Raw genomic sequence first — 27,686 nt, forward strand, 5'->3', positions numbered from 1 at the left:
TACAGGGAGTTAAAGTTCGATGAGGGGCCATATCGGTCGACGTTTTGGTATAGCCCCCCATATAACCGTACCGCCCGATTTCAGTTATTTTGACGCTTTTGGTCACATTTTCACACCGAATTCGCTATAATTTGAAATATAGGGTTCCTAGTGACCAAAAAATTTATAGCTTAAAAATTATGTACATAGATCCATGTTACCAAAACATGGCCCCATATAATGGCCCCTACCGATTTTCGGTATATTAGCTAAAAATTTTAGCCGAACAAGCTGTAATTTGACATTTTAGCTTCTCTGTGGTCACGAAACTTCTCCACTAAAAACCGTCAACCTAGGTCCATGTGTTGGTATAGCCCCCATATAACGGTACCTCCCGGTATTTTGGGGATTTTAGCTAAATTTTTAACCGAACTAGCTGTAATTTGACATTTCAGGTTCTCAGTTGCCACGAAAATTCCCAACCAAAAATCGTTAACATAAGTCCATGTTTTGGTACAGCCCCCATAATGGTACCTCCCGATTTTCAGTATTTTAAGGGTTTTAGTTACAATTTTTAACCGAACTAGCTGTAATTTGACATTTGAGATTCACATGGTCACAAAACTTTTTCAATATACATAGTTCCATTTTTTATAGGTACCATCTAAACGTACCTCCCGATTTTTGGTATTCTGAGAATTTTAGCTATGTTTCTTGACCGAACTTACTGTAATTTGACATTTTAAGCCCGTATTGGTCACAACACTTCTTTACCAAAAGTTGTTAAAATAGATCCATGTTTTGGTACAGGTCCCATATAACTATACCTCTCTATTTCCGGTATTTTGAAATTGTGTCAACATTTTTTGACGGAACTACCCGAAATTTGACATTTAAAGTTCTCTGCAGTCACGAAACATCCCAACCAAATATTTTAAACATAAGTCCACACTTTGATATAGCTCCCATATAAAGGTCGGCATTTGGGGTATACGTCCGTAGTCGAAAAATTATTGCTCCTAAAATTGTAGACTGGCAAGGAAAATAATTATACCATTTTAGTTAAGAATATTTTATGGTTTATGGTATAAAAAGTTAGGGCCGGCCGAACTTAACGACATTTTACTTGTTTCTTTATAAATTTAAAATTTATTCCCCCATTACGACGTTATTCACGCAAGACTTTATTTCTCTAATAAGCACACAGCTTAACTTTAGATTACACAGACGGTTTTAGTTCGCGGTCTGAATTACTACTCACTCGTCCACCTTATGCTCTCCCGTATTTATACTCGCTCACAGATCAGAGATTCTTCTAGCATACTCTATGTCAGCAATCGGCACACAACAACAACAATTTGAGCAAACACTGTTGTCAGTGCATGGTTTTTCAATTAGTGAGTGCACGGGTGCCACCGTGGTGCAATGGTATGCACGCCCGCCTTGCACGCAGAAGGTCGGGGGTTCGATTCCCCGGCCAGGCAACATCAAAAATTTTTCAACGGTGGTAAAATACCCCTTAGTAATGTTGGCGACATTTCCAGAGTATTTCATTGTGAATGACGTCACAATGTAGAAGGATGGTCCTCAAAATATATTGTACATCTGAGAGGGTCTTTGCTTTGCTAAACCACGGCAGATGAGAATAAAGCAGCGACGACCACAGAAATAGAGCCAAAGCGAAGACATGTATGAACGTATGAGTGAAAAAAAGCAACAACCACATTGTGTTTTTGTTTGTTTTCATTCATTTACACTGTACGTGAGAGAGAGAGAGAAGCAAATGCAAAAACAACTCAGTGGGCGCCCTCACTATACGGTCTAAGCAAAGAAGCTCGACCCTGGAATAAAGAGAACGTATCTTGTTGTTCCAGTCACGTTAACGTGCATATATAGGTCATCTTGGCTGATGTATAAGCATAACTGAACAATCAAAATAAATGAGAAAGATAGAGAATGTAAAACTGTTGATACTGATAAATGTTTATGTTACTATTAATATTCTTAAATTAACAGAAATTCATCTAAATAAACTTAAATCTACCACAAGGCGAATTTAACAAGGTGATCCAAAAGGCGAATTTAGATCGTAGTCTTCATTTGCTGTCGAAATATCCACAAAAAGTAGAAGAAAACGGCAAAATATTTTTCGGGAAGCTTAAATAAAGATGTTGAACACAGATATTCTTTATAGAAGAGAAATATTTGTTATTTATTTTTGATTAAAATATGTTTTGACAGCAAATGAAGACATCAGTTGGTATTATTGTATCACCTTTTTCTTGCTCCATGATCTACCAGTTACATTCGTAATAGTATATTGTTGCAGGTTCTGGAACAGAGCAATAGTATAGAAAAATGAGCAATGAAAACATATGTATGTATCTTGAGTGTCGATTGGACTGATTTATAATAGACTATTTAAAAATATATTATTTTTAAATAAAAATAATGTTTTCTATATCCGAGAAATTAGTACTTATTTTTTGGCGACTAAACTAGGTAGTAAAATAAGAAGTCACGACTTTTACTAACTACTTATGTTATTGGCCAAAAATAGCTATTTAATTAGCACGACATGCCCTTGTTAAAATAATGGGTTAACAAGGAGCTTTGTAATAAGTATTTTTGGTGGGTAGTGATGGTAATGTGTATATACGAAACATTTCCTGTCTTTAGGACTGATAAAATGACTACTGGTGATGAGAAGAGGAAGCGTGAACGAAACTAGTTCCTTTTGGTGAACGAAAGGATTCCCCAACACTAAACATGACAAATCATATTGACAATTAGATGATGTTAAATTACACTGTGAACCGAAATTGTGGGGGGTGGAAAATTCCTATTGGAGATGAAAGCCCTTGGTGAGTATATACAGAACCCCGAAGGACAGATTCGCCGTGAGTCAAACTTTCGCGATATGGCGTGATGAATATTTGGCTGGAGACCCTAAAAGCCATCTGGAATCAGCGTTATAACTTTGTTCGCTGTTGTTTAAGCTTATACTTAAGATGACATGTCTTCAGTCAAATCAAATGAGGATTTTTTCGTAGAACATTTCGACCTTCTAACATGCTTCCTTCAATGTCCTTTTCGTCCTTTATTTCAAGAACCGCAATAAAAGTGGCACAGGATGACATTTTTCAGCTTCGGAATATTCTACAAAAATGTCGCTTGGAAGATTTTAGGTGCGGTTCCCAAAGACATAAAATCGATAAAATCATGTTTAAGCGGTCGTTTTTCATTTTTACCCGAATCTTGCTCAGACAGCCCTATATCTATTTATTTCAATACATTATTGTTAACCTATTGATGATCTAGAATTCTCGGAGTCATTAAAACAGTTGTATCTTGTTTTGCTAAGCACGTTCATTTCATTATTTTTTGGAATAAATATCCGGATATCCGAATTATGGAACCGGTTATTCTGATATTAAAACCGAATTTTTATCCGGTTTTTATGAACCGAATAACCGTATATGTATATCATTAGAAAGCTATTAAAATTGTCCAACAGATATGACTAATATGCATTAGACGTTTTAAGCTGTTATGGTGCTGGAACAAAAAAACCGTATTTTTGAACCGTTTCTTAACGTTTGTGAGGATACATTTCTGTGCGTGAAAAAAATTATGATCATGACCTGGGGGGTGGAAAATTCTTTTTGGAGGTGAAAGCCCTTGTTGTGGACATACAGAATCCTGAAGGGCAGATCCGCTGTGAATCGAACCTTTGTGTTATGGCGGGTTGAATTCTGGGATGGTGACCCATTATTGCAAGCGTAAAAAGTTACGTAACTGAATTTCAAGTGGGTTTAGGGTGCTACTGGGACAGTCAAATCGTTTTAAGACGATTTCTGTAGAACATTTACTGTCTTACTCTTATCCTGCTCTTTTTGTTGAAGAAGGTATAAAATATACTTTAAAGAAAAGGAAAGATACAATTTCAGGGTTAAAATATTAAAACAAAAAAATCCTCAGCCGATTTGGTTAGGGCATATCACGAAAATAATCTTACGCCAACATAGCACATACTGTACCAGTAGCACCCTAAACCCACTTGAAATTCAGTTACGTAACTTTTTACGCTTGCAATATTGGGTCACCATCCCAGAACATATACGGTTATTCGGTTCATAAAAACCGGATAAAAATTCTGTTTTAATATCAGAATAACCGGTTCCATAATTCGGATATCCGGATATTTATTCCAAAAAATAATGAAATGAACGTGCTTAGCAAAACAAGATACAACTGTTTTAATGACTCCGAGAATTCTAGATCATCAATAGGTTAACAATAATGTATTGAAATAAATAGATATAGGGCTGTCTGAGCAAGATTCGGGTAAAAGTGAAAAACGACCGCTTAAACATGATTTTATCGATTTTATGTCTTTGGAAACCGCACCTAAAATCTTCCAAGCGACATTTTTGTAGAATATTCCGAAGATGAAAAATGTCATCCTGTGCAAGTTTTATTGCGGTTCTTGAAATAAAGGACGAAAATGACATTGAAGGAAGCATGTTAGAAGGGCGAAATGTTCTACGAAAAAAATCCTCATTTGATTTGACTGAAGACATGTCATCTTAAATATAAGCTCAAACAACAGCGAACAAAGATATAACGCTGATTCCAGATGGCTTTTAGGGTCTCCAGCCAAATATTCATCACGCCATATCGCGAAAGTTCGACTCACGGCGAATCTGTCCTTCGGGGTTCTGTATATACTCACCAAGGGCTTTCATCTCCAATAGGAATTTTCCACCCCCAGACTTTGAGCTCCATTTTGTTGCACAGTGTTATACTTTTGAAAAAATTGTAAACAAATGTTTGCACAAGGTTACCTTATTTAATTATACTATGATTATATACATAGAAATTATTCCATAATATAAATATAAAATACATATAATATATGCCTAAAAACCTTGAGAATCACATTTCCAAATTGCTGAAGTGTCTTTCCTTTATTTATACGAATAAATTTACCAAAAGATGGGCAGAGTTATGTCAAACGATATCCATTGATTTTTAAATGGAATCTCAATTAGAGCTAGAAGTTCAGCCCATTTCTTAAACATTAGTTGCTTTTTCATCGCAACAACAACTTCGACAAACTTCATTATTTATTCAAAAATTCATTTGTGGCAGTTGTTCCGATTTGGCATTTTCCATGTGACAGACAGGCTCTGGCTGTTGTGATTGGTCGTGTGCCTTTCGGATAGCTTTCATTGGAATTTGTTTTAGAGACGTTTTTGGTATGTTGTTTGTTCCCGCATTCCGCAATGCGTGGAATAGCAAATGGATTGCATGCTTATTGCTCCCACCGATACACACGACTAGTGATTGATACAAAAACAAACAACAACAGCAGCAACAAAATAAAATCAAAAGGAACAAAAAGGATACATTTGACCATTTAAGAATTAATATATGCGTAAAGGTTTCCAAAACGCAAAACAAGAAAAGTAGAAGAAGAAGCATTAAGCGTGACTAAAAGTTGTGAAATGATATTGTTAGTCGTACACCTTAAAACAAATTGTTTGATACCTCTACTTGACAACCATTGGTATGAATCGCCAATGCAGCTGACATTGTAAGAATCGAACATACCGACACACGACCTGCAATGCTGGCTGTTGGGGTGGCGTAAAGTGAGGTAGACAGGCGGCCATGGACCATGTCGACACCAGTGCCGACACATAGCATGATGTCGAATTCTATGCTTAATTGCTAGCTGATGATTAAGTTGTAAGTCACAGCTCAGCAGTGACCATATTTGTAATGCACTGTATGATCGACTCAATTAAATTTTCTAAAATAAGCTTTCGGAGCGTAGCCGAGATGGCTTGAACAGCAAAATGAATTGCAAACTAACAACAACAACAAAACCAAAATCAAAAGTTTCAACCATAAATATACATAAATTCTTGGGAATCATAATCATTGCAGCAGTCCTCAGTCATCCTCAAAGCTAGACATGATATTGACATTGCCCATTGGTGTTCGTTCTGTCCACTTAGTATGCATCAGTGCCAATCAGTATTAATGATATAAATAATTAAATATAATAAGATGGTGGTTTCTTCACGAAGCACTTCGATGAGTTAGATGGCATAGACTGAGATGTATTCTTATTCTGTTGCAGCTATTAACATCGTCTCTATCTATGTACACAATATTGTTTAGCTAATGTAATTATAAATAATGTATAACCACATTTTTGACTGATTGGTTTTCATTTTGGTTATTTGGTTATGGCTGTCATTTCAGGTTTTTGTTCGTCTCTATTTGTGCCGGGCATTCGTTGTTCATTTGGCATTGACAACAATTTGTGCCCATACAGATTATGGGCATATCAGAAGAAGTCAAGCTGGAGGAATTACCGCACGAAGCCAAACTAGCTCACCAGGATGCAGTGCCAGATCGTTCGGTTTCCTGTATTGTAGCTACTGGGGCCAGTGGCGGTACCAATAGTCCTGTGTCGGATGCCAATAGTGATGGTGAGCTAGACGATTATGCACCGAAGCGTAAACAACGTCGATATCGCACGACATTTACCAGTTTTCAACTGGAAGAGTTAGAGAAGGCATTTTCGCGCACTCACTATCCGGATGTATTTACGAGGTAAGTAAAGTGGTAAACATATTTCAATTTGGAGAAGTGATTTTGACTTCTCTCATATCAATGAGTGCACGCCGATTCATATTGGCTCAATGATATGAGACCTACTTTTTTATTGCCGAGTCCGAACGGCGTGTCTTACGACACCACTTGTAGAGAAGTTTTTCATGGCTTAAATACTCAGGAAATGTCTCCAGCATTACTGAGTGGGAATTTTGCCACCGTTGAAAATGGAATGTTGCTTGGCCTGGGATTCGAACCGCAGACCTTCTGAGTGCAAGGCGGACGTGCTAACCATTGCACCACGGTGGCTCCCCCAACTTGAATTTTGAACTTTAGGGAAATTTTAATTTACAGTAACCACAGGTAGCCGCAATATCCAGTCAAATTCCATACGAAATTTTGTATTTGAGATCAAAATATGATTCAGAAAATAACGAGGTTAAGGGGACCTTCTCATATCTATGAGTACACCACGAAAAAGTTGGAGTAAAAATACCTCGACTTCAAAGCCCTAATTGGCCCTATTTGGTAGAAAAAATAATAACCGAATGTTTGTTGACAGTATTCTAAGATTGATGTATATATAGACATGTTTTCTTTGTTAGCAGAACAACATCTATTTTTATCATAGCTTTTTTGTTTTGTTCAACCATTGTAATTGCGAATCTAAAAATACCACATTGCCACCATAAAACAACAAATACAATTGTCGAAATTGAGTTATATGGCAAAAGGGACAAGTCAGCACCTAAAATTTTTTACAAAAAATATAAATTTCCGAGTAGACCATTTGGTTAAATTATTTACATTATTAATTTGTCCCTTTAAGAATATATGCATATGATCACTTCGACAGAGCTCAAAAATTCTCATTCGAATTCGAGTAGATAGTGAAATTCGCTCGAATTCGAGCGGGGATACTGCTACTCGAATAAGAGCGCATATGCCTAGTTTGTTTTCGGGTAAGTGTGATATATCTTCAAAATCAAGCAAATTTTACTCTTGCCGAGTACTCTTTTAGTTTTTGTCTAACAATTGTTTTAAGTGTAGGTATTTTCTCAACCCTAAGCTGCAAATGAAACAAATGTGTTTTAGATCACTATCGGCAATCTGTACCAACAAATCATACTGTGCTACTATACACAGACAAACAAACAAATCGAAAAAAATATTTTTTCCAGTCGATTTCGCTCTTAGAATAAACTCTTACCGTAGACTACAAATAAAAATATTCAACAAAATCTTGCAATTTACCCCAAAACAAACTGCAATTGAGTGAACTCACTGCGTAGTAGGTGTACAGGCGACCCCTACAAAAAACAAACACATTACAATTTCTCTGTCTATACATTAATTAGTATATTCTCTCACTCTATTCTGCACATTTTGACTCCCACTCATATTTTTAAAAAAGAAGTACTCACGCTGTCACATAAAAAAAGAGAAGAGAGTAAACCTCACTCACGAATATTTTCTACTCGCGAGTAAAATGGAGCAAATCGGAGCTCTGTATAGAACACACTATATTGTTGACTACGATAAACATTTCAGTAGGGACAATATTACATACAGAATCTGACAATGTCTTTACAATACACATTTTTCTCTTCGAATATTGTTGAATCAACCATATTTTTACTCCGCTCAGCAAATACAAAACAATTCTGTTATTAAATTTGTAGATATTTGAAAATTTCATTGCAAATTTAATTTTCACTAACGCTAATTACATATATATTTCGGAACCAAAATCATTTAAGTTTTGTTTTGGATTTTCAATTACAAAACGAAATTAAATTAAAAACAATCTTAGGCTGGCAGCATCATTGTAGCCAAGCTGAAAACTTAAGCTGGCTAAGTGGCCGGCTGTCTGCCTTTCTGACTGAGTGACTGACTGGCTTTACTAGGAAAACAAGTGTTTTGAATGCAATGCTTCGTTTCATTATTTTCCAATTTATGTCCGCATGTAATCGTTTCGACATAATTACTATAATTTTCATAATGAAATTTCATGTTTTCTGTAATTGAATTTATTTTAAATAATTTCATCCTCTCCGTCACTCCCAAGCTATCCAAAGCTGCTGCCATACAGTTTGATATGATTGAGTTTAGCGTATAAAGAAACGGCCGCCGACACCACTCTACAACAAATTTTACAGCGGTTATGTTAGAGCCAGCTTATGTGGCTAGCCGCAGCGGATAATTGTTAAGTTTGCAGTGTGGGGAGGGGGAAAAAAGTAAAGGCGTTTTTTTACTACATACGAAAAGCAAGCGGATGCAGTCATAGCTGTTTTCATTAATACCTCTGTGGTGATAATGATGACAATTACTAAAGTCCGAAATGTTATTGCATTTGCTACATATTGATGATTATGATCGTAATTTTGTTGAGGATCTTTGAGGTGTTTTTAAGTACTCAAAATTATGATATTAGCGGTTTTTGGTTAAACTTTTAGCAGTTGGTAACAAACCACTAAAAGTTGTTGGACCTGACCATGGCATAGAAGGTTTGTGTTTTTGGTTTCGTTTCAATTTAAGTGATTGTAATTCGTTTGGATAGAAGCGGTTAACGCTAGTCAAAGTTGTGGTTCATGCGATTATATGAATTTAATTTAATAAACATTGAGAGTGTTTTTCATCTTTGGGAGTTTTCCTTTACCATTTGGTTCTTTACCAGTGAGTATGTGGTTATGTAGTATGACTGTTATCGAAGCAAAGTCACGCTTTTAATTTAATTAAATCAAGCACAGCAACACATGCAACACACAATGAAGTTGAGAGATCATAAGCCCAGCATGTGGCCGAGATCCAATTAACAATTTCAATAAAAAGGTTTTGCTATCTAAACAAACAATGGTCTTTGTAAATGTGCAAATACATGTAAATCTTTTGTTGAAATATTTGCGAGAAAATTAAGTTTTTTACAAAAGCCGTATTAGTTCAAAAAATATGTATATCTTGTTCCTTGAAAGCTTTAAAGCAAATAGTTATGATGTTGAAGAATTTAGCAATGTTTAGTCTGGTCGTAAGATGATGTCAGATTCCATAATAATTGCCTTAAAAAGCTATGGTAGACCTGGACATTGCCCAAAAAAACGGAAAAAATGTATTTGGGGAATTTTGGTTTCGATCGACTCAAAATTTTTTCAAGTTTTAGTAAAAAATCTCATTACCAAATATCTGGTTTTCTGGTATAGGTTTTCTGCTGGAACCGCTTAATTTTCCTGAAAAATTAAACATATATAATCCTTTAGTTGGAGTGTGATTGTGTATGTATGTTCGTTAAGATGATGGCATTAAGATGTTATGGGGATGGAGTCGGAAGTGGGGAGTTGGAGAAATTGAGCCCGTTCAACTGGATTAACCCAAAGACAGCCTCCGTACTTTTTGGTAGTCGTAAGCTTATAAATGAACTAGTTATTTTTGGCCACTAGAAGTCGAAAAATAAGCTAAAATATTTGTTCTATTTTTAGAACAGTTAGGGTGAATCTATGTTCAATTTCAACACACTCCACATTTATATTTTGCTCTCTGCTGGATTGAACATGGGAACTTTTGGATTGCAGCCGAACACACTACACACTGTGCCATGTGTTGGAGGATTATGGACTGTTTAAACACATGCATATACATCAACATATCTTCGTAATTTTCCAAACAAAAAGACTCGCATGCCGACGGTGTGCATTGAACTCACATCTCTCCGTTTTGTAGTCGGACGAGCACGTTTTGTGCCTCTCTTTACTTAGTTACTTATTACTAAGTTAGTAGTTTTGCTTTGTCAAAATTTTCAGAAGTACCCAATAATTTTTCCGCGAAATGGTAATGCATAAAGTAGCTTGATTATATTACTTTGTAATGGGTTATTCGGCTCATGTGATTCCCAAAGTTTTACTGGGATGCTACGTTTGCTTCAAACTAAAACATTTTTTTTTGTTTTCTAAAATTTTGCTTGACCAAAATTGTTGACATTTTGTGGAGGAGGAAGGAATGGACAATCTTTGAATGCAGTGTAAGTTTATGAGTCAATCCTTTCAATAGTTATTGTTCCAACCACCATTTTATTTGGACGGATTTTTAGATTTTTTGAAAGCACGTCAAAAATTCTATCATTGTACATAATCACAATCAAAAGGACTACCTTAGATGACAACTTGAAAAAAAAACCACGAACAGCCTTTAAACTACAATTATACAAAAATGTTGAAAATTTGCGAGGGAGGTAGCGAAAGGAGTTGTCCGTTATAGTCCATCTTCGATTTTGTTAAGTTCGAGAGAAATATAACGATATGCCGATATTTGACCAATATCAGTCACTCTTTTCATGCCCACCAGCCATTTCAGTGGATCATCCTAGGATTTTTTCGAGTTTTTGGACCATTATGTCAGGAAGCATGAGCAATGCTCATTGAGCATGGCAAATTTCAAAAAAGTGCCTCGAACAGCCCTTAAGCAATAATTTTGAACTTTTGTGGGGGATGTACCCGAAGGAGCTGTCCTATATAGGCCTTCTTTTAACTTGATGTACGTTTGAAAAAAATTTCACGATGTCGAAGTTAAGGCTATATCGGATTCTCAATTCGTAACTTATAGTGCTCATCAGTCATTTTAGTTGGTGCCGCGATTTTGCGAAAATTTTGGAAATTGTGTGTGGGTGGTATACGAAAGTCCATATTCGAATATGGCCTATGACTGGAAGAGATTTTACAATGCGCAAATATTGGACCAGATTGTGTACTCCCTTCGAGAGTTATAGTGCGCAGCAATTAAACAAAAATTGTTCCACCTCTGTAGGCAGATATAGACTCGATCGAAGTGTAAATTTTGTACGAAGTTTGTTGATCCATTTGAGAGTTATCATGCGCAACAGACAGACGGATCAGATCCTCCAAACAAACTTAAAGCCCAAAACCATTATTTCGATGAGGAACATTTTTATACTCTACACCACACTGTGGTAAAGGATATTATGTCTTTGTGCATTTGTTTTTATATGCAAAATGCAAAGGAAATGAGTCGATGAGTGTCGATTAGGGTGTTTTTAAAAAATAGATGTTGGGTTTCTTAAGGCGACTTTCTTTTTGCCAAAGTTTGATCACAATCGAAACATGTTAACTTTGAGGCCATAGTGTTCAAAGTACATAATATTTAAATCTGAGCCGATTTTCACAATTTTTTGTAGGATTAGTTGTTTAGCCACAACATAGAACTGGTAACATTTTTTCATGGATTGGACAATTAATGTGGTCTGTAGAGCGATTGAGTTAAAACCAGCTTAGTGTCTATGTATATTGTAGTCAAAGTGAAAGTCACATTTACTATCATAGTCTAGTGAAGAGTGTGGGTGGTATTTTTTTGTCCCAAGGACGAAAGTTATTGCTTTTGGTCAAAACCGTTTCAGATTTGGATATAGCTTCCATATATGTTTTCGCCCCATTTCATATATTTGACGGACTTAAATTTTGATGAAATAAAAAAATGTTACGGAATTTGGTCTAAAAAAAATAAAAATTATATTATTGTTTTTTATTGTTGAACTGTTGTTGTAATATTTTGTTGAATTTAGTTTGGCTAAAGGTCGAATAAAACAATGTTTATTTTATTGTTTTTCAAATTTTGATGAAATCAAAAAATGTTACGGAATTTGGTCTGAAAAAAAATAAAAATTATATTATTGTTTTTTATTGTTGACCTGTTGTTGTAATATTTTGTTGAATTTAGTTTGGCTAAAGGTCGAATAAAACAATGTTTATTATATTGTTTTTCAAATTTTATTGTTTCCAATATTTCGACTGTCATCGACAGTCATCTTCAGGGATATTCTACGATAAACACAATATATTATAAACAGATAATAACAAATTACAAAACAGAAATTTACATGTTTGTGAGAGAAGCCACAGGTTTGTTACACTGTCTACGCTAAACTAAAGTTTTTTTTTTTTGGTCTATGCTTATGAACTAAATTCCTATAGATATGCGCACAGTGGTCCGTGTCAGTTTTGTACTTCATTCTATGGTCATTCGAGATATTTATTATATGTAACATTTCTAATGTAAAACGTCGTTTATAGTTATTTTCTTGTGTCAATATATCTACATCTTTGAAATTAGGTCAGTGTCCAGTCAATGTGCAATATGCTGCTAGCGCCGTCTTTTGTTCTAAAGGTTTGTCCGTTTTTTGATCCGACTTATGTCCGGAAAGTCTAGTTTTTAATTTTGTTTTTGTCGTGCCAATATATACCTTCGGGCATATGTTGGTTTCATCCCCATTACATTTTATCTTATAAACAACATTGCACTTGTCATCTTTTTTAAGCTTTGCTTTGCTTTTACTAAATAAACTATTGACGGTATTGTTACATTTTTGTGCTAACTGATATTTGTCCTTATTATAAATATTAGAGTTACAAAATCGTTCTGATAGTCCAGGAATATAAATCGTCACCAAAAATGCCCGAAGACGAAACCCACACGCAAATCGGAATTCGTTTTTTGATGGGATCTGATACATAAAGTTAAAATACATGCTCTGGTAAATTTTCAAGCTTCTACATTCAAAAACAACGATCTCTTGAAATGGCATTTCGGAAAATGGGATAATATTGCAGATTTTGTTATAATGACGGATCCCAAAAACAAGCGTTTTCGCTGTTTTGGTTTCATTTATTACTCCCATTCGTATTGGATTGATAATATCCCAAATACTCGCCCGCATAAGAATTATATTCCATAAAACAGTTTTTCATTTTATAACGTTTTTGCTTCTCCTGTAAAGTTTTGAATTTGTGGGTTACGTCTTCGGGCATTTATGGTGACGAAATAATTTGTTTATAAAGTTTTGCCTTTTCTGGTTCTTTTGGTGATGTCTGTTTGTGCTTCGTATGTTGAATTAAATCAGCTATAGTTTTCTGTGGAAAGTCGTTCTTCGCCAGTATCTCAAATATTTTCTCTTTATTCCTTTGATGATATCGCTGGTCACTTATATTGAAACCCCTATTTATGAAGTTCAAAGCCGTGTTTATTATAGTTCGTCGTGAAACCATGGTGGTGTTGTCGGCCTTGTCCGACGTTGATCCTTCCCTTTCTGGTTGTTCATATTAAAGTGTATATCCTCGTAAGCCTATAGGCAAGGGATGTAAATATAAGATCCGTGACATTTTTCTAGGTTCTATACATAGGAGGTTACTCAATAATTTGGGTAAACTATGTTCGTGTCAAGAAAAAAGTCATGAAGTTTCTTGAGTTTTCACCCAAAATGTTTCTAAAACGTATTGAAGCGTAAAAGCTACCCGGTAAGTTCCTTCAGAAAACTTCTAGTCACATTTTCGTAGTAATTTGGCTATGAAAATGTTCTATATAATTAGTGTCGTACTACATTCGACACGCCGATATAGAATCGGGCGGCACTCTCTGATTTTAGAGAAGTATATTTTTGTCACTTGGGTCACTCGGGTTGAGGCATTATTGCCTTTCATGGTCAGAAATAAAAGGTTTCAAAAGTCTGTCAAAAAATTTAATCAACATTTTGGAATTATTGGTTATATTGCATTTAAAAACGTTTTAAATTATATTGCTTCATTTTGTCAAACAATTACATAAAATTTTTCCGTAATTGCAATGAAAGAAAGAAATTATTTATTTATCGAATTTCAGTTCCTCTTTTGCTTTATAAAATTAAATCTATTTAATTTAAGTATATCTGAAATAATTAGCTTCTCCTCTTGGTCATAATAAGCCGTTTACTTTTCACCATGTCGTGTATGTTTCTTAAGTCTTTTGTTTTATACCGACATACATATGAATGTATGTATGTAAGTACACCAAAAACCAACCCCTTATTTCCCCCATCATATTTATAATGCTAATTATAGTTATAAAATACCATGAGGTAGCACTTCAGTAGCTAAACAAAAACTTGATAAAAAATGCGAAGAAGAAAAAAAACAAGCAATTCTGACACTCTTCTTGCAATTTATGCCTTGACCTATAGTTCCAAGGTAGTTGTACTGTGTTATGCGTTTAATTCTTTGGTCATTCTTTAGCTTCAAATTATTACCACCAGAGAGATAAGATCGTGTTTATGAGTTTACATTTATGTGAAATAGTAACAAACCGTTGATGTTTTGGTTCTTTTAATTTCATTTAACAAATGCCTATAGCCATCAATTTAATGTAAATATTAGGTCAATTAAAATATTGCTGACTATCATAAGCATGAAATGTCGTCCCCCTTTCCAGTGGAACACCTGATATGATAACATAAGGAGGTGTTCATTCTATGGGCAGTTTAAATTATGAATATTAAACAACATTCATTGTGACTTTAATAGCGCATTTTAATGATAATCACAATAATCAGGAACAAGATAATGACGTGTGGCAGTGAGAGATTATAACTATGCATGATTATGATGCTGCTGCTGTTCACTTTAATGATGACCATTTTGTGAACGAACACACACTCTAGGCATTGATATTATCTTATCTGGTGTTGTTATCTGCTCTTGAAATGCATTTTTAATTTATCATCAATATGAAGCTTGAAAATTTCTCTCCTCTCGATCTTGTTTGGAGAGACGACGACGACGGCAATAATAAACACCCAACTTGATCGAAAGATAGAGGCAACGCAACCCATCGATCGACATTGAGCCAGCCAGCAAGACACACAGATGAGGTTTTAACTTTGTGCGGAGATACAAACGATAATTGTGTTAATTTACATAAAAGCATATAAATTGGTTTCCCGCTGTTGCCGACGAAGCATTGGATTTTATTTAATTAATTAAAAAAATAACACAAAACTATGTTTACGCTGATGTAGCGACTACCAATGTTTTTGGGTAGTCTGGGTAGTCCTCATTATAAATTTGTAGGGAAGATAGGGAGCAATCGTGGCTGTCTGCATGTCTGTCGGTCGGTCAGTATGTGTGGGTTGTGGTTGGGCATTAATTTGACATATTTCCTTGGCTTAATATGCTTTTAAATATCATTGGTATGGTGCGTTTAATGTAGCGTTGATACGATTCGATATTTGAATTGATTTTTATGGTAACAATTAATGAAGAATGACTAACAACTCTGGGCGATGCTACAACTTAATGAGATTTTGATGATTTATTATTAAAGAATTAGAAATGGAATCCGAAGACCGGAAAAATAAAAGAAGGATTTGAAAATTTTTGGCCAAGACATACTGAAGTTTTATTAGTATATTAATTATTTTCGGAAAAATAAATTATTCTCATTCAAGGTACGAAAAATTACGACTTCTATAACAAAAGTTGCAAACCCCTTCAACATAATTTAAGGATGTAAAAAAAAACATTAGCTATTAGTGCAAATGTCTCATCATGTCCCAAACATACAAATACATTTTCCAAATGCACGGTATTTTTGCAGTAAATGCCCAAAATTATCCAATGAAGATCACAGTTGATTGAAATTGGCATAATTTGGTTGTGATCACCATAAATATTCCATTCGATCTATTTGTATGCCCAGTAAAAATTTTGAAGACATATGAGCCGATTAACCAATTACCATGAAATATAAACAATCTGACATCATTACCAGTAGTTTGAAAAATAATCACCTATTTCTATTAAATTTTACAAAGCAAACCCACATATTTTACTCATTTCTAAGTAATGAGTACCGTGACACAGAGTGTCGTCAGCATCGCCACACGAGTTTTTATTAGCAAAACAAGTAAGAACGGCGTTAAGTTCGGCCGGGCCGAACTTTTTATACCCTACACCATGAACTGTATTGAAGTAAATATGAACCATTAGTAACTACTAAGCTCTTCATCCAGGTTAAGTCTAATTCCTTGGAGGAGCATAATATTTTAACTGATGATAATCACTATATACTGGAGGTGGAGATTTTCTACCCACCGTGAGTGCGGTTCTAAGGGGCTATATGAGGACCTATACCCACAAATTTCTGGTGAAAGTTTCATAGCACCAACGAAGACTAAAAACAATATTTCAGCCATTTTTGAGGGATATTGGAGCTAAAGCCCAGAAAATACCGAAAGTCGGAAGATACCGTTCTATGGGGGCTATATAAAGACGTGGACCTATATCGACAAATTTCAGGTCGAAAGTTGTATGCCCTCAATGAAGACTAAGTACCGAATTTCAGCTATTTCGTTGGGATATTGGGGCTAAAACCAAGAAAATACCGAAAGTTCGAAGTTACCGTTCAACGGGGGCTACATGAAGACGTGAACCTATACTGACCTATACAGAAAATTGGGAGGTACAATTATATGGGGGATATATCAAAAATGTGAACAGAAATAGTCCATTTTCAATACCTAACATCCTAGGAGTAATATAAACTTCTATACTTCTATAAAGCTCTATCTTAGAAATTGTGAGCTGAATCTTAATTTCAACAGACAGATGGACGGACAGACAGATGACTGGTTGGTGCGCACGATAACTCCCGAATCAAATTTTGGGTAATATTTTGTCCAACCTTAGTTTAAGTTAGAAAATGGGCCATATTGGTCCACTCCTTCGGGTACCTCCCACGCAAAAGTTCACACTTTTTTAAAAAAAAAATTGGTTTGACAATAACTCTCGAATTCGGTCCAAATTTTCCACATCGTATTATTCCTTCGAGATATAGATCGGGTTCGAATATGGACTATATAAGTCTACTCCTTCGGGTACCTCCCACACAAAATTAGGTTGAAGTGAAGTTTAGATCAACCCTCGGATCGTTTTGAATTTATTTCAGCAGGTTGTCCTTGCGGGTCCCTTTATACGGTACAATTTTTTCTGGTGCAAGTTGATACTTCCTGATATAATGGTCTAAAAGCTCCAAGAAACCTTGATGACATCAACTAAAATGGTAAATCCGAAAGATTACTCTCGCAGGGAGATTCTGATTGGCCCAAACTTTGCACATCGTTTTATTTCAACTAGTCATGTCTCAGGTTGGAATATGGACTATATTAGTCCCGTCCTTTGGGTATCTCCCACACAAAATTTGCGAAAAGTGCACATTAATAGCTAGTCTCAGATCGTTTGGATTTTTTTTGCAACACGTTCTTACGAAACCGATATCGTCCAAATGTTGTACATCGTTTTATTTCCTACACCCTCGAATTATGTCCGACTATTGACTACATACGATCAATCTTTCGGGTACCTCCCACACAAAGTTTGGAAAGAGAGCAGTTGAAGGACTCGTCTGCTTTTTTAAATTTTTAGTAACATGTTCCGTATGCGACCCAAGTTAAGATGGTACAATTGTTTGAACAAATCCATACTTCTTGAGAAATTGGTACCAAAACCTCAAAACAACAAGTAAGAAAGTATCAGTCGGCTTTGCCGACAGATATATACCCTCAGCCTGTATATATTGAAATAATTTCCAGCCACTACATATGGTGCCATAGGGGGCTTTTACACCCTTCGGGATGTTTGCTCAAAAAGTATGGACTTGCCCCTGAAAAAACGTTTACCATCGTAATAGAGGCAGCGAATGCAAGTTGCTTCAACAAAAATCAAAGTGATTCGATAGCAGGTCTTAAAGTGAACTTATCCGAAATTTTGAGTGGGAGGTACCGCATGGAGTGGACAAATATAGTTCATATTTGAAATTGATCTATAACTAGTAGATATATTAGGATGTGTAAAGTATGGACCAATTCGGCCACTCCCTTCAAGAGTTACCGTACGAACAAATTTTCCAAACATTTTTGAACTTTTGTGGGGGAGGTACCTGAAGGAGTGGACCGATATAGCTTATCTTCAAACGTAAACTATGTTTGGACAAAATGTTACTAACGCCAAATTCTGGACCGAATCGTCAGATCCGTTCTAGAGTTATCTTGCGCTCCAACCACCTCACACGGTGTCATAGGGGTTTTTTTGCAACTTTCGGGCTATTTTCTCAGGAAGTATGGACTTGCCCCTAATGAAACTTGTACCGTCGTATGGAGGGCGGTGAATACAAGTTGCTAAAACAAAAATCAGAGCGATTCGAGAGATGGCCCTAAACTGAACTTTTCCCAAATTTTGTGTGGGATATACCCGAAGGAGTGGGCCGATTGAGTCCATATTGGAACATTATCTAAGTCTGTTGCACACTTTACGATAGGCAAAGTATGGACCAAATCGGTTACTACCTTCAAGAGTTATCGTGCGCACAAATTTTCCGATCATTTTCGAACTTTTGTGGGGGAGGTACCGGAAGGAGTGGACCGATATAGCCCATCTTCGAACTAAAACTAAGTTTGGGCAAAATATTACAAAAGCCAAAATTTGAACCGAATCGGTTCATCCGTTCGAGAGTTATCGTGCGCTCCAGTCAGCAAGACAGACGGACGGACATTGCTCAATCGACTCCAAATTGTCTGAAACACATTTGGTCCAAACATACTTGAGGTCTAAAACCATTATTTCGATGAGGCACATTTGGCCCGTATGAATGTGTATATATCCTCGTTAGCATAAATGCTGAGGGTATAAAAACGCTATAGATGTCAGAAGTATTGTGTTTGATTCTTTTATTTAGGTCCGAGACTGAGGGTATATTTCAGTCTGCACAACTGACTGATACTTTCTTACCTGTTTGGTTTCATGGTTTCACTGAAACTTTTAGGTATCCTTAGATCGAGGTCCTTACTGCAGTAACTTCATGATATTACTCTACTGTGGGACTCAACTTAGGAACCCATGTTTTCATTTAACTCTTTCAATGAAACCACTCTAGTGTAACCAAGGACTAAGTGGTTGTCTGTACTTTGCCCCTTTCTCCATTTACATTGCTTCTTTGCAAAGTAATACATTTTCTACACTTTGTTCTAATGAATGGCAAACAATTCCCTAATGAAAATAGCCAAGCGCCTACATATACCTATTATGTGTGTTAATTCTCAATAATCATTTAGCACATTTAAATAGTTTTACACCTTCTAGTATATGATTTTTTATAATTATTATGAACATCTAAAGCTATTATGAACATTTAAAGCTATTTGCAAACAGTTTAAGCTGAGAGTGAATTTACTTCCGTATTTTAGAAATTGTTAAATGGCCTCATCCATCTTATGCCGAGTCCTATAATATTTTCTTTTCTTACCTATTTCTCTCTTTCCTTAGTGACTTATTTTATTAGCGCCATTGTGGCACGGTACAATTCAATTATTCTCTAAATTCACAGTTTTTTTTTTGTTTCCCTAACCACTGGCAAATTATACGTAACGGATAACACCACCAGCAACAACAAAGAAAAAACTAGATTTATTGATTTAATTATTGTTCAATTAATATAACATTCGATTGTACCACAACAAAACAAAGCCAAAACAAAAACTATAAAGTCTAGCCAAGAAAAAAAATGCAAAAAGTGAATAACCACCATGGTATTGGAAATATTTTTTGCTGCCATAAACCGGTAAAACTAATTAAATTATCTAAGTGAAGAAACTTAGATTGATCGATTAATAACGGCTTGAAAATAATCTAAGAAATTAAACTACACAACAGACAAGCACAACTGGTTCCGGTATAATCCATATACATACATACATAGCTGCTATAGGTTCCTCTGCGGGCAATCTTTAGATGTTAAAAATATCTACTTTTAAAGATATTATGGTTGCAATCATTATATTATCTTTTAAGTTTTATTGGATAATAGAAAAGCGGTCTTGGATTTATTGTTATATATGAAAATCATAATACTTTTTAACGACGTATTCATTCCGTTTTCAATTTGAAATCATTTGAATATTTTTTGAAAATAACACAACATATACATAATTCAAAATGTGTTAATTTTTATTCTTGGTTTGACTGCTGTAGCGTAACTAGAAGCTGGCTGACTTCATTCCCCGAGACTATAATTACTAGACCCCATTCATCATTGACGACAAGTTGAAGGGTTTACCGTTAATAAATAACAATGTTTAGTGGCCCATTAACTTTAATTAAATGCGAAAGATAAATAATGAACAGCAACAAAAACTACAATATTTATGTGTGTGTCTAACGACACATTTTGTTAAATCACTTTAAACTGTTAATTAATTTTAAACAACCATGATTTCTAATTACTTTATTTCACTTTTACTTATTTTCAGAGAGGAACTGGCAATGAAAATTGGTTTAACGGAAGCTCGTATTCAGGTGAGTTGTCTTGAATGGCAATTATCATTTGTTATTAATCTACAAGTAACACCATTTTAAGCAACCAGGAAAAGTGAGGAAAAAATTTTATAAATTCGTTTTGATTTGTTCATACGTTTCAAATGCAATTTATGCAAATTATGCAATTTATTTGCGCCAATTCTCAGTTTGTTACCTCTCTCAACATCCTCCCTTACCCTCAAACTGGGGATTGCAGCATGCAAAAATACCTAATGTAATTTGGAACGTATTTAGCCTTTACAGACGATGTTTGTAGTGGGATTCTCTAAGGCATTTTTCGGTTACCGACAAAAATCGGTAAAATTAAAACGCAAAATTTTGTATGAAAAGTACAAATGAAAGTTGATAACACTGTTGCAATTGGTGCAGTACTTAGCGTCTACTTTATTTTGGTTGCTAACTTACCGACAAACTTCGTTAATTAACGAAATTATAAGCATTTTAATTTTACCGATTGTTATCGATAACCCAAAATGCGTTAGAGAATCCCACTACAGCTACAGCGCAACTGTTCGCAACCAATTTTAAAAACACCATAGAATCCTTTATTGTGTAGTTATTAAGTACGAGTTTCGATGAAGTAGCGAAAGGTGGAACTAAAATGTAGATGAAACTAACTTATCTATGTGATCTGATACAAAACATTTTCCCATAAGCCGTACATCGAACAGCCCATTACAAAATAATGTAAACAAGCTACCTTCTGCATCTAGTAGGCTAAAAAAATAATGAGTCATTTCTTTAGAATTTTTGCGAATCAAAAACACTTTTTAAGCTTATTAACCTATATCGTATCCTGACAATTTTTTTATTTATTTATTAGAAACAAAGCACTTTTTTAGATTAGGACCCACTGATGTCAAAAATCAACTCAAAAAATTTTTCCGATTTTTCGTATTCCCGGAGAGTGGTGTTCGAAATTTCGAACACTGGCGCTTAAGCTATATGTATAGAAGTAAAATAAAATTGATTTATTTGCCGTTTTATTGATTTATATCACCATTTTTGTATGAAAAAATGGTTGATGATTGGTATTGGGACTTCTTTGGACCTACAAAACTTTTCCCCGAAATGTGTCAGCACTGGTCCACGTTTTGGTTTACCCCCCGTAGAACGGTCCACGTTTTATATAGCCTCCGTTGAATGGTACCTAACGAGTTTAGGGTATTTCAGGATTTTAGCCGTACTATCCTTTAGAAATGGCTGAAATTTAGTATTTAGTCATATATGGTGCTATAATAACTTTTCCCCGCAATTTGTCAGTAAATTTCCACGTTTTAATATACCCATCGATATGTAGGTTAAGTACCAGCGTTCGAAATTTCGAACAGTCAACTTTGCACATCTTTAAAGTCGCGCTTGCGCATGTAAATCATATTCTCTATATTTTGTGAAACGGCTACATATATTGACAATAATTCCCCATGATTACTTTTTTAATTTAATTTTTTAAAAAGTAATATAGGTTTCAAAAATCTACCCTTAACATCGAGGGGGATAGGGGCTTTTCAAGGGAACAATTTTTTTTAATTGCTTTAGACTTTATACATATACCAAAACTTGTTTAAAATTTAACCTTTTTCATCCATAAATATTTTTTTGAAAAATAAAGTGATTTTACTGTTCGAGAAATCGAACACCAAGTACGAAATGGGTTAATAAATATTGAGTACGGAAAGCGTGAATGTCCGGCAACAAAAAAAAAAAACGAATAAAATCTTTTTTGAAAGGCCAATTATTTTCCATTTGATTCAAAAACCTTATATTTGAAATTTTACGGCCACAACAATGAAGGGGTAAAATTTTTTCATCGATTGGAAAATAATTGTGGCCTGCGGAACGATTACCTGAAAATTCGACTTTGGCCTCCCATATAAAGTACTGTGGAAATAAAGATCGTTAACCGATCATAATAAATTTTTGTAGAAATCGTTTTTTAGTCACAACAATGAACTGGTAAAGTTTTTCATCTACTTCGCCATAATTGCGACCATTAGAGAATTTTTGCGAAAATTCACCTTTGGCCCCATTCCAATTTTAATAGAGAAACCGCAAAAAATACTTTCAGTGCATATATCAACTGAAAAACGGATCAACCGATTTGGTCTAAACTTTGGTACTCGTTCACTCCTTTAGGTAAAGTTCAAAATTGTTCGCTAAAATGTTGTGCGTGATAACTCTCGAAGAATGTAACCGATTTGGTCCATACTTTGCACATCGTAATATTTTTACCAAACATAGAGATATATCGGTCCACTTCTTCGAGTACCTCCCACATAAAAATTCAAAATTTTTGTCACAAGTGCGGTATAGGAATACTTTTCGAAACGTTTTGCTGCAGGTTGCGCTTGACCATAATTGCGGCCTTTAGAGAATTTTTGCGAAAATTCAACTTTGGCCCCATTCCAATTTTAATAGAGAAACCGCAAAAAATACTTTCAGTGCAGATATCAACTGAAAAACGGATCAACCGATTTGGTCTAAACTTCGGTACTCGTCCACTCCATTAGGTAAAGTTCAAAATTGTTCGCTAAAATGTTGTGCGTAATAACTCTCGAAGAAAGTAACAGATTTGGTCCATACTTTGCACATCGTAATATTTTTACCAAACATAGAGATATATCGGTCCACTTCGTCGAGTGCCTCCCACATAAAAATTCAAAATTTTTGTCACAAGTGCGGTATAGGAATACTTTTCGAAACGTTTTGCTGCAGGTTGCGCTCGCAGGTACAATTTTTTAGGGGCCTGTTATTGTCCCAAAAGCTCTAAAAAGCCCTGCCTGCATTAACTCAAATGACTGATTGGCACAAAAACTTACAACTTGAATTTCCGATAAGGCCGAAGCTTTGCTCGCCGTAAAATGTCTTCCAAACGTACCTTAAGTTCTATGAAGATCCTATATCCGGTACCTACCTGACAAAAGTTCAAAATTTTCTTTCAAATTAAGTTTAAGAGCAGTTCGAAGATTGTCTTGAAGTTGATTTTGATTAAAATGATATAATTTTCGCGTGGGCATGTCCATGCTGTAGGCCAAATACGCTTTCTAAACTCACTTAAAATATGTGTTTGGTCTAGATGTCTACGTCTTCAGTCGGTTCTGAAAGGGATAATTTAACATTTAAATTTAAAATGCGACCCTATAAAGTATGTTCTTAAGCAGGGTAAAATTCTGAGTCGATCTATGCCTATCCGTCCTTCTGTGGTAATCTCATATGTATAACCGTACTTACGATTTTAGGTATTTTGACGTTTTTAGCTACATTTTCGGACCAAATTACCTATTATTTGGCTTTTAGGGTTTCTAGTGGTAAAAAACTTATCTACTAAAAATTATTAACATAGCTCCATGTTTCGGTATAGCCGCATATAGGTGATCCAGGTATTTTTTCCGAAACTCCCCCCGATTCGGATTGTCTACGACTGTTTCTCTGATTTGCCGTCAACCTCGCCCTTCCACTAACTTTCACATGTGGATGCATCCAGCTTCCCGGAAACAGAACAAAGAAAAACTTATCTTAGCGTGAAACAAATCATCAACTTCTACAGGTCAATAGTTGGATATTAACTCTAATTGATTAATTTGAAAATCTACATGTTACCGATAGTCTTTGATTCGGCTTGATTTTAAAATAATCAATTATGTTGAAAGCAATATCGTGAAATTATTTTAGCTCTCAAATTTCGAAAAAATTATTGACATCCTAAATCACATCAAGTAAACTCTTTGAAAAAAGATTACAAATAAAATCACAAAACACGGTGAGCCTTAACTAATTTTAAATGGAAGGTGCTTACACCTCGGAAGTTTTTGCTGATTCTGAAACTACAATGCTCATAGATGAGAAATATCATGAGACTAAAAAAATCGCCGGAGGGATTTTAAAATAAATCGCGATTTAAGTTCACATTTTTAGGGTTTCTTTAGGTTTTCACGATTTTGCTTGGAAACCGCGAGTTCTATGTAAATGGCACTAAAGCAAATGTTGTAGCAGAAAAAAATTCTCCACAAGATTGGCCTTTATGATATTTTCGTATATTTTACCGTTTTTAAGATATGGAAGTTCAAATTGGGACAATGCACTGCTCTGCTACAACATTTGCTTTAGTGCCATTTACATAGAACTCGCGGTTTCTAAGCAAAATCGTAAAAACCTAAAGAACCCCTAAAAATGCGAACTTAAATCGCGATTTATTTGAAAATCCCTCCGGCGATTTTTTTTTCATGATATTTCTCATCTATGAGCATTGTAGTTTCAGAATCAGCAAAAACTTCCGAGGTGTAAGCACCTTCCATTTAAAATTAGTTAAGGCTCACCGTGAAAAACAACAAAGTGGATAAAAACAATACTAACAAACCATAAACATAATCTTGTGGATGAATCAAATAACACAAACGAATATGAGAGCAAAACAGAGAAACAGAAAATATTTAGCCAAACGGATAAATGATGAACGTCAACGGCCGAATGATGTGGCCGTCGCGCCGCAGTCATTGCAAAATGCATGAAATTAATTGAATTCATGGAAAATGATTAAATAACAATTTGATAACAAACGAGGTTGTTCAGCCATTCTTTTATCTCCTTAACTTGCCTTGGTGCCTTGTTTCTGGTTGTTTGATTTTTGTTTTGCGATTATTTTTATAACAAAAACAAATTACTAATTTCACATTTATCGGTTTTCTTCTAGGTTTGGTTTCAAAATCGTCGAGCCAAGTGGCGCAAACAAGAAAAGGTGGGTCCGCAATCACACCCCTATAATCCGTATTTACCAAGCGGCCCCGGTACAATCCAGTCGGTAGTCGGTTCCGCCCTGCCACCGAATCCATTTACACATTTGGGTTTTGCTAATTTGCGCAAACCATTCGATGCCCATGCCAATATTGCCGCTTTTCGTTATCCCCATCTGGCGGGAGCACCCATGATGTCGGGTTACTTTAATCAATTTCAAAGGTAAGGTTTAAAGCAGACTCAGTCATTAATTGAATTATTTGATTGTTGTGTTGTTTTTTTCTTCTTCTTTTCACTTAATTACAGAGCACCTCCACACATGTTGCCGCCGGGAATGGCATCCATGTATTCACCATCAACATCGTTCCAATCGTTATTGGCCAATATGACCGCTATGCCCAGACCACCTCAGATAGCTGCCAAACCGCCCATGTTAATTGGTTCTCCTGATTTGCATTCGCCCAATCATTTGATTGCCTCTCCACCCACATCACCATCGTCTGTAACCTCACAAACGGGTGCTACGGCTGTTAATGTCTCGCAAACACTCTCCCGTGGTTGGTCTTTCGTTAGTTCACACAACAATGCCGCCGGCTGTGCAAGCACCACCACCTCCCAATGTACCTCAATCGAATGTGGTTATATCGCATCATTCGCCACAACACCAATCTGCTGCTGCGGCAACAACAAATGTCATTCGTTCAGGAACACCGCCGGAAGATCGACGTTCTTCATCAATTGCTGCCTTACGACTGAAAGCACGAGAACATGAACTTAAATTGGAAATGTTGCGTCAAAACGGCCATAACGATGTACTTAGCTAATGTCGGCATTTTCTGCAGCATGTTTTGGACAAACGTATGACATAGCCTTCCACATGAATTGCGCCAATGGTTGCCCAAACTACTTACATATATGGATCCTCCAAACCAGTGTTGGCTACAAACTTGATGCCCAGCGCTCAAGGACTTAACCTTAGCCTTAGTTTGCTAGTATTTATTAGTGTTTAAAATTTCCAGTATACGTTGCAGGTTGAAACGTGCATTGCAGCAAGTAAGGACTACCACTACAGCTTTCTACCCTAGTTTTAAGATTTTCTTAGGTTGCTTGTAATAGCTGTTTCAATTAGTTTTTATGTATGTATGTGTTCTACATTTTATGCTTGTATTTGTCCATATTTAGAGAATGAATGACGCTATTATTGTCTTATTAGTCGTTTAATTTGTAGCTAAAACAAAACTTTTAACAATGACAACCATGTTCAGTAAATGTAGTTTCGTTTAATTCAACTAACTTTAGATACGAATTAATTTCTGTGTATGTCCCTCGTAACGTCATAATTTAATTTGAACGTATTTTAATTTAATTTAATATCACTAATGATTTATGGCAATATCAAAGACTTTTTCCCTTGACTAGATTTTAAATGCAAACAACAACAATAAGATGAATGAGAATCAATAAAAATTTTGTGATATTCACAAAAGAATGTAATGAGAGGAATTGTATTTTTATTTCGTTTTTGTTATCATCTTTTATGTCAGGTACAACACACACACGTTCCGTTTAGCATTATTTAGTTGGAATACAATAGTAGTGTTTGTGTCTTAAGTCTTTTGTTTGGCTGCTGACCATTTTCTCATCTTTGTTCACCTTACAGAGACTTTGCAAACTGTTCAGTCACTTTTAATGTCTTCATTTCCACACTTTAGCTAAATTAGCTACATTAGAGCTGGCGTTTAACTGCTCAACTTGAGTTTATTCGACATTAATACCAACAAAAGCATACACCGACCGGGTGGTTGCAGTAAGAACCTGTAGACTACATAGCAGAATGGATTAATATGCACTGCAAACGATTACAGAGGCGCCAGATAATTTCTATAACCTCCACACATGAAATCTTGACTCATGTAAAGCCACTTAACATCTTCGTGTAAAGTTGTAACTGCCTGTGGAATAGTCTGAAAAATGTGTAATATGTTTAACATTAATTTTACGTAATCTAATACATAAAGAAGAAAGGTTATGAACTAAGTATTTCTTAGAATATGAAATTAAATTAAACAAGTAAGAACGGCATTAAGTTCGGACGGGTCGAAATTTTTATACTCTCTACCATGAAATATTCGGTAGTAATATGGAATAATAACTTTAGCTAATTCGGTC

The 27,686-nt window shown here is 35.4% G+C and overlaps 1 protein-coding gene across 1 annotated transcript in view; it reads left to right on the forward strand.

Annotated features, from left to right (window-relative positions):
- Positions 1 to 27,016, forward strand: part of LOC141394498 (homeobox protein aristaless-like) — a 61,301-nt gene extending 34,285 nt beyond the window's left edge. The window contains 5 exon segments of the mRNA XM_073969005.1: positions 6,256 to 6,609; positions 20,720 to 20,765; positions 25,477 to 25,739; positions 25,824 to 26,045; positions 26,047 to 27,016. Coding sequence (XP_073825106.1) covers positions 6,332 to 6,609; positions 20,720 to 20,765; positions 25,477 to 25,739; positions 25,824 to 26,045; positions 26,047 to 26,341 — 1,104 coding nt within the window. The 5' untranslated portion in view covers positions 6,256 to 6,331 and the 3' untranslated portion in view covers positions 26,342 to 27,016.
- Positions 27,017 to 27,686: the final 670 nt, after the last annotated feature.

This window comes from Musca autumnalis, unplaced genomic scaffold (genome assembly GCF_047663935.1).
Source record: "Musca autumnalis isolate F117 unplaced genomic scaffold, ASM4766393v1 scaffold_2, whole genome shotgun sequence".
NCBI lineage: Eukaryota > Metazoa > Arthropoda > Insecta > Diptera > Muscidae > Musca > Musca autumnalis.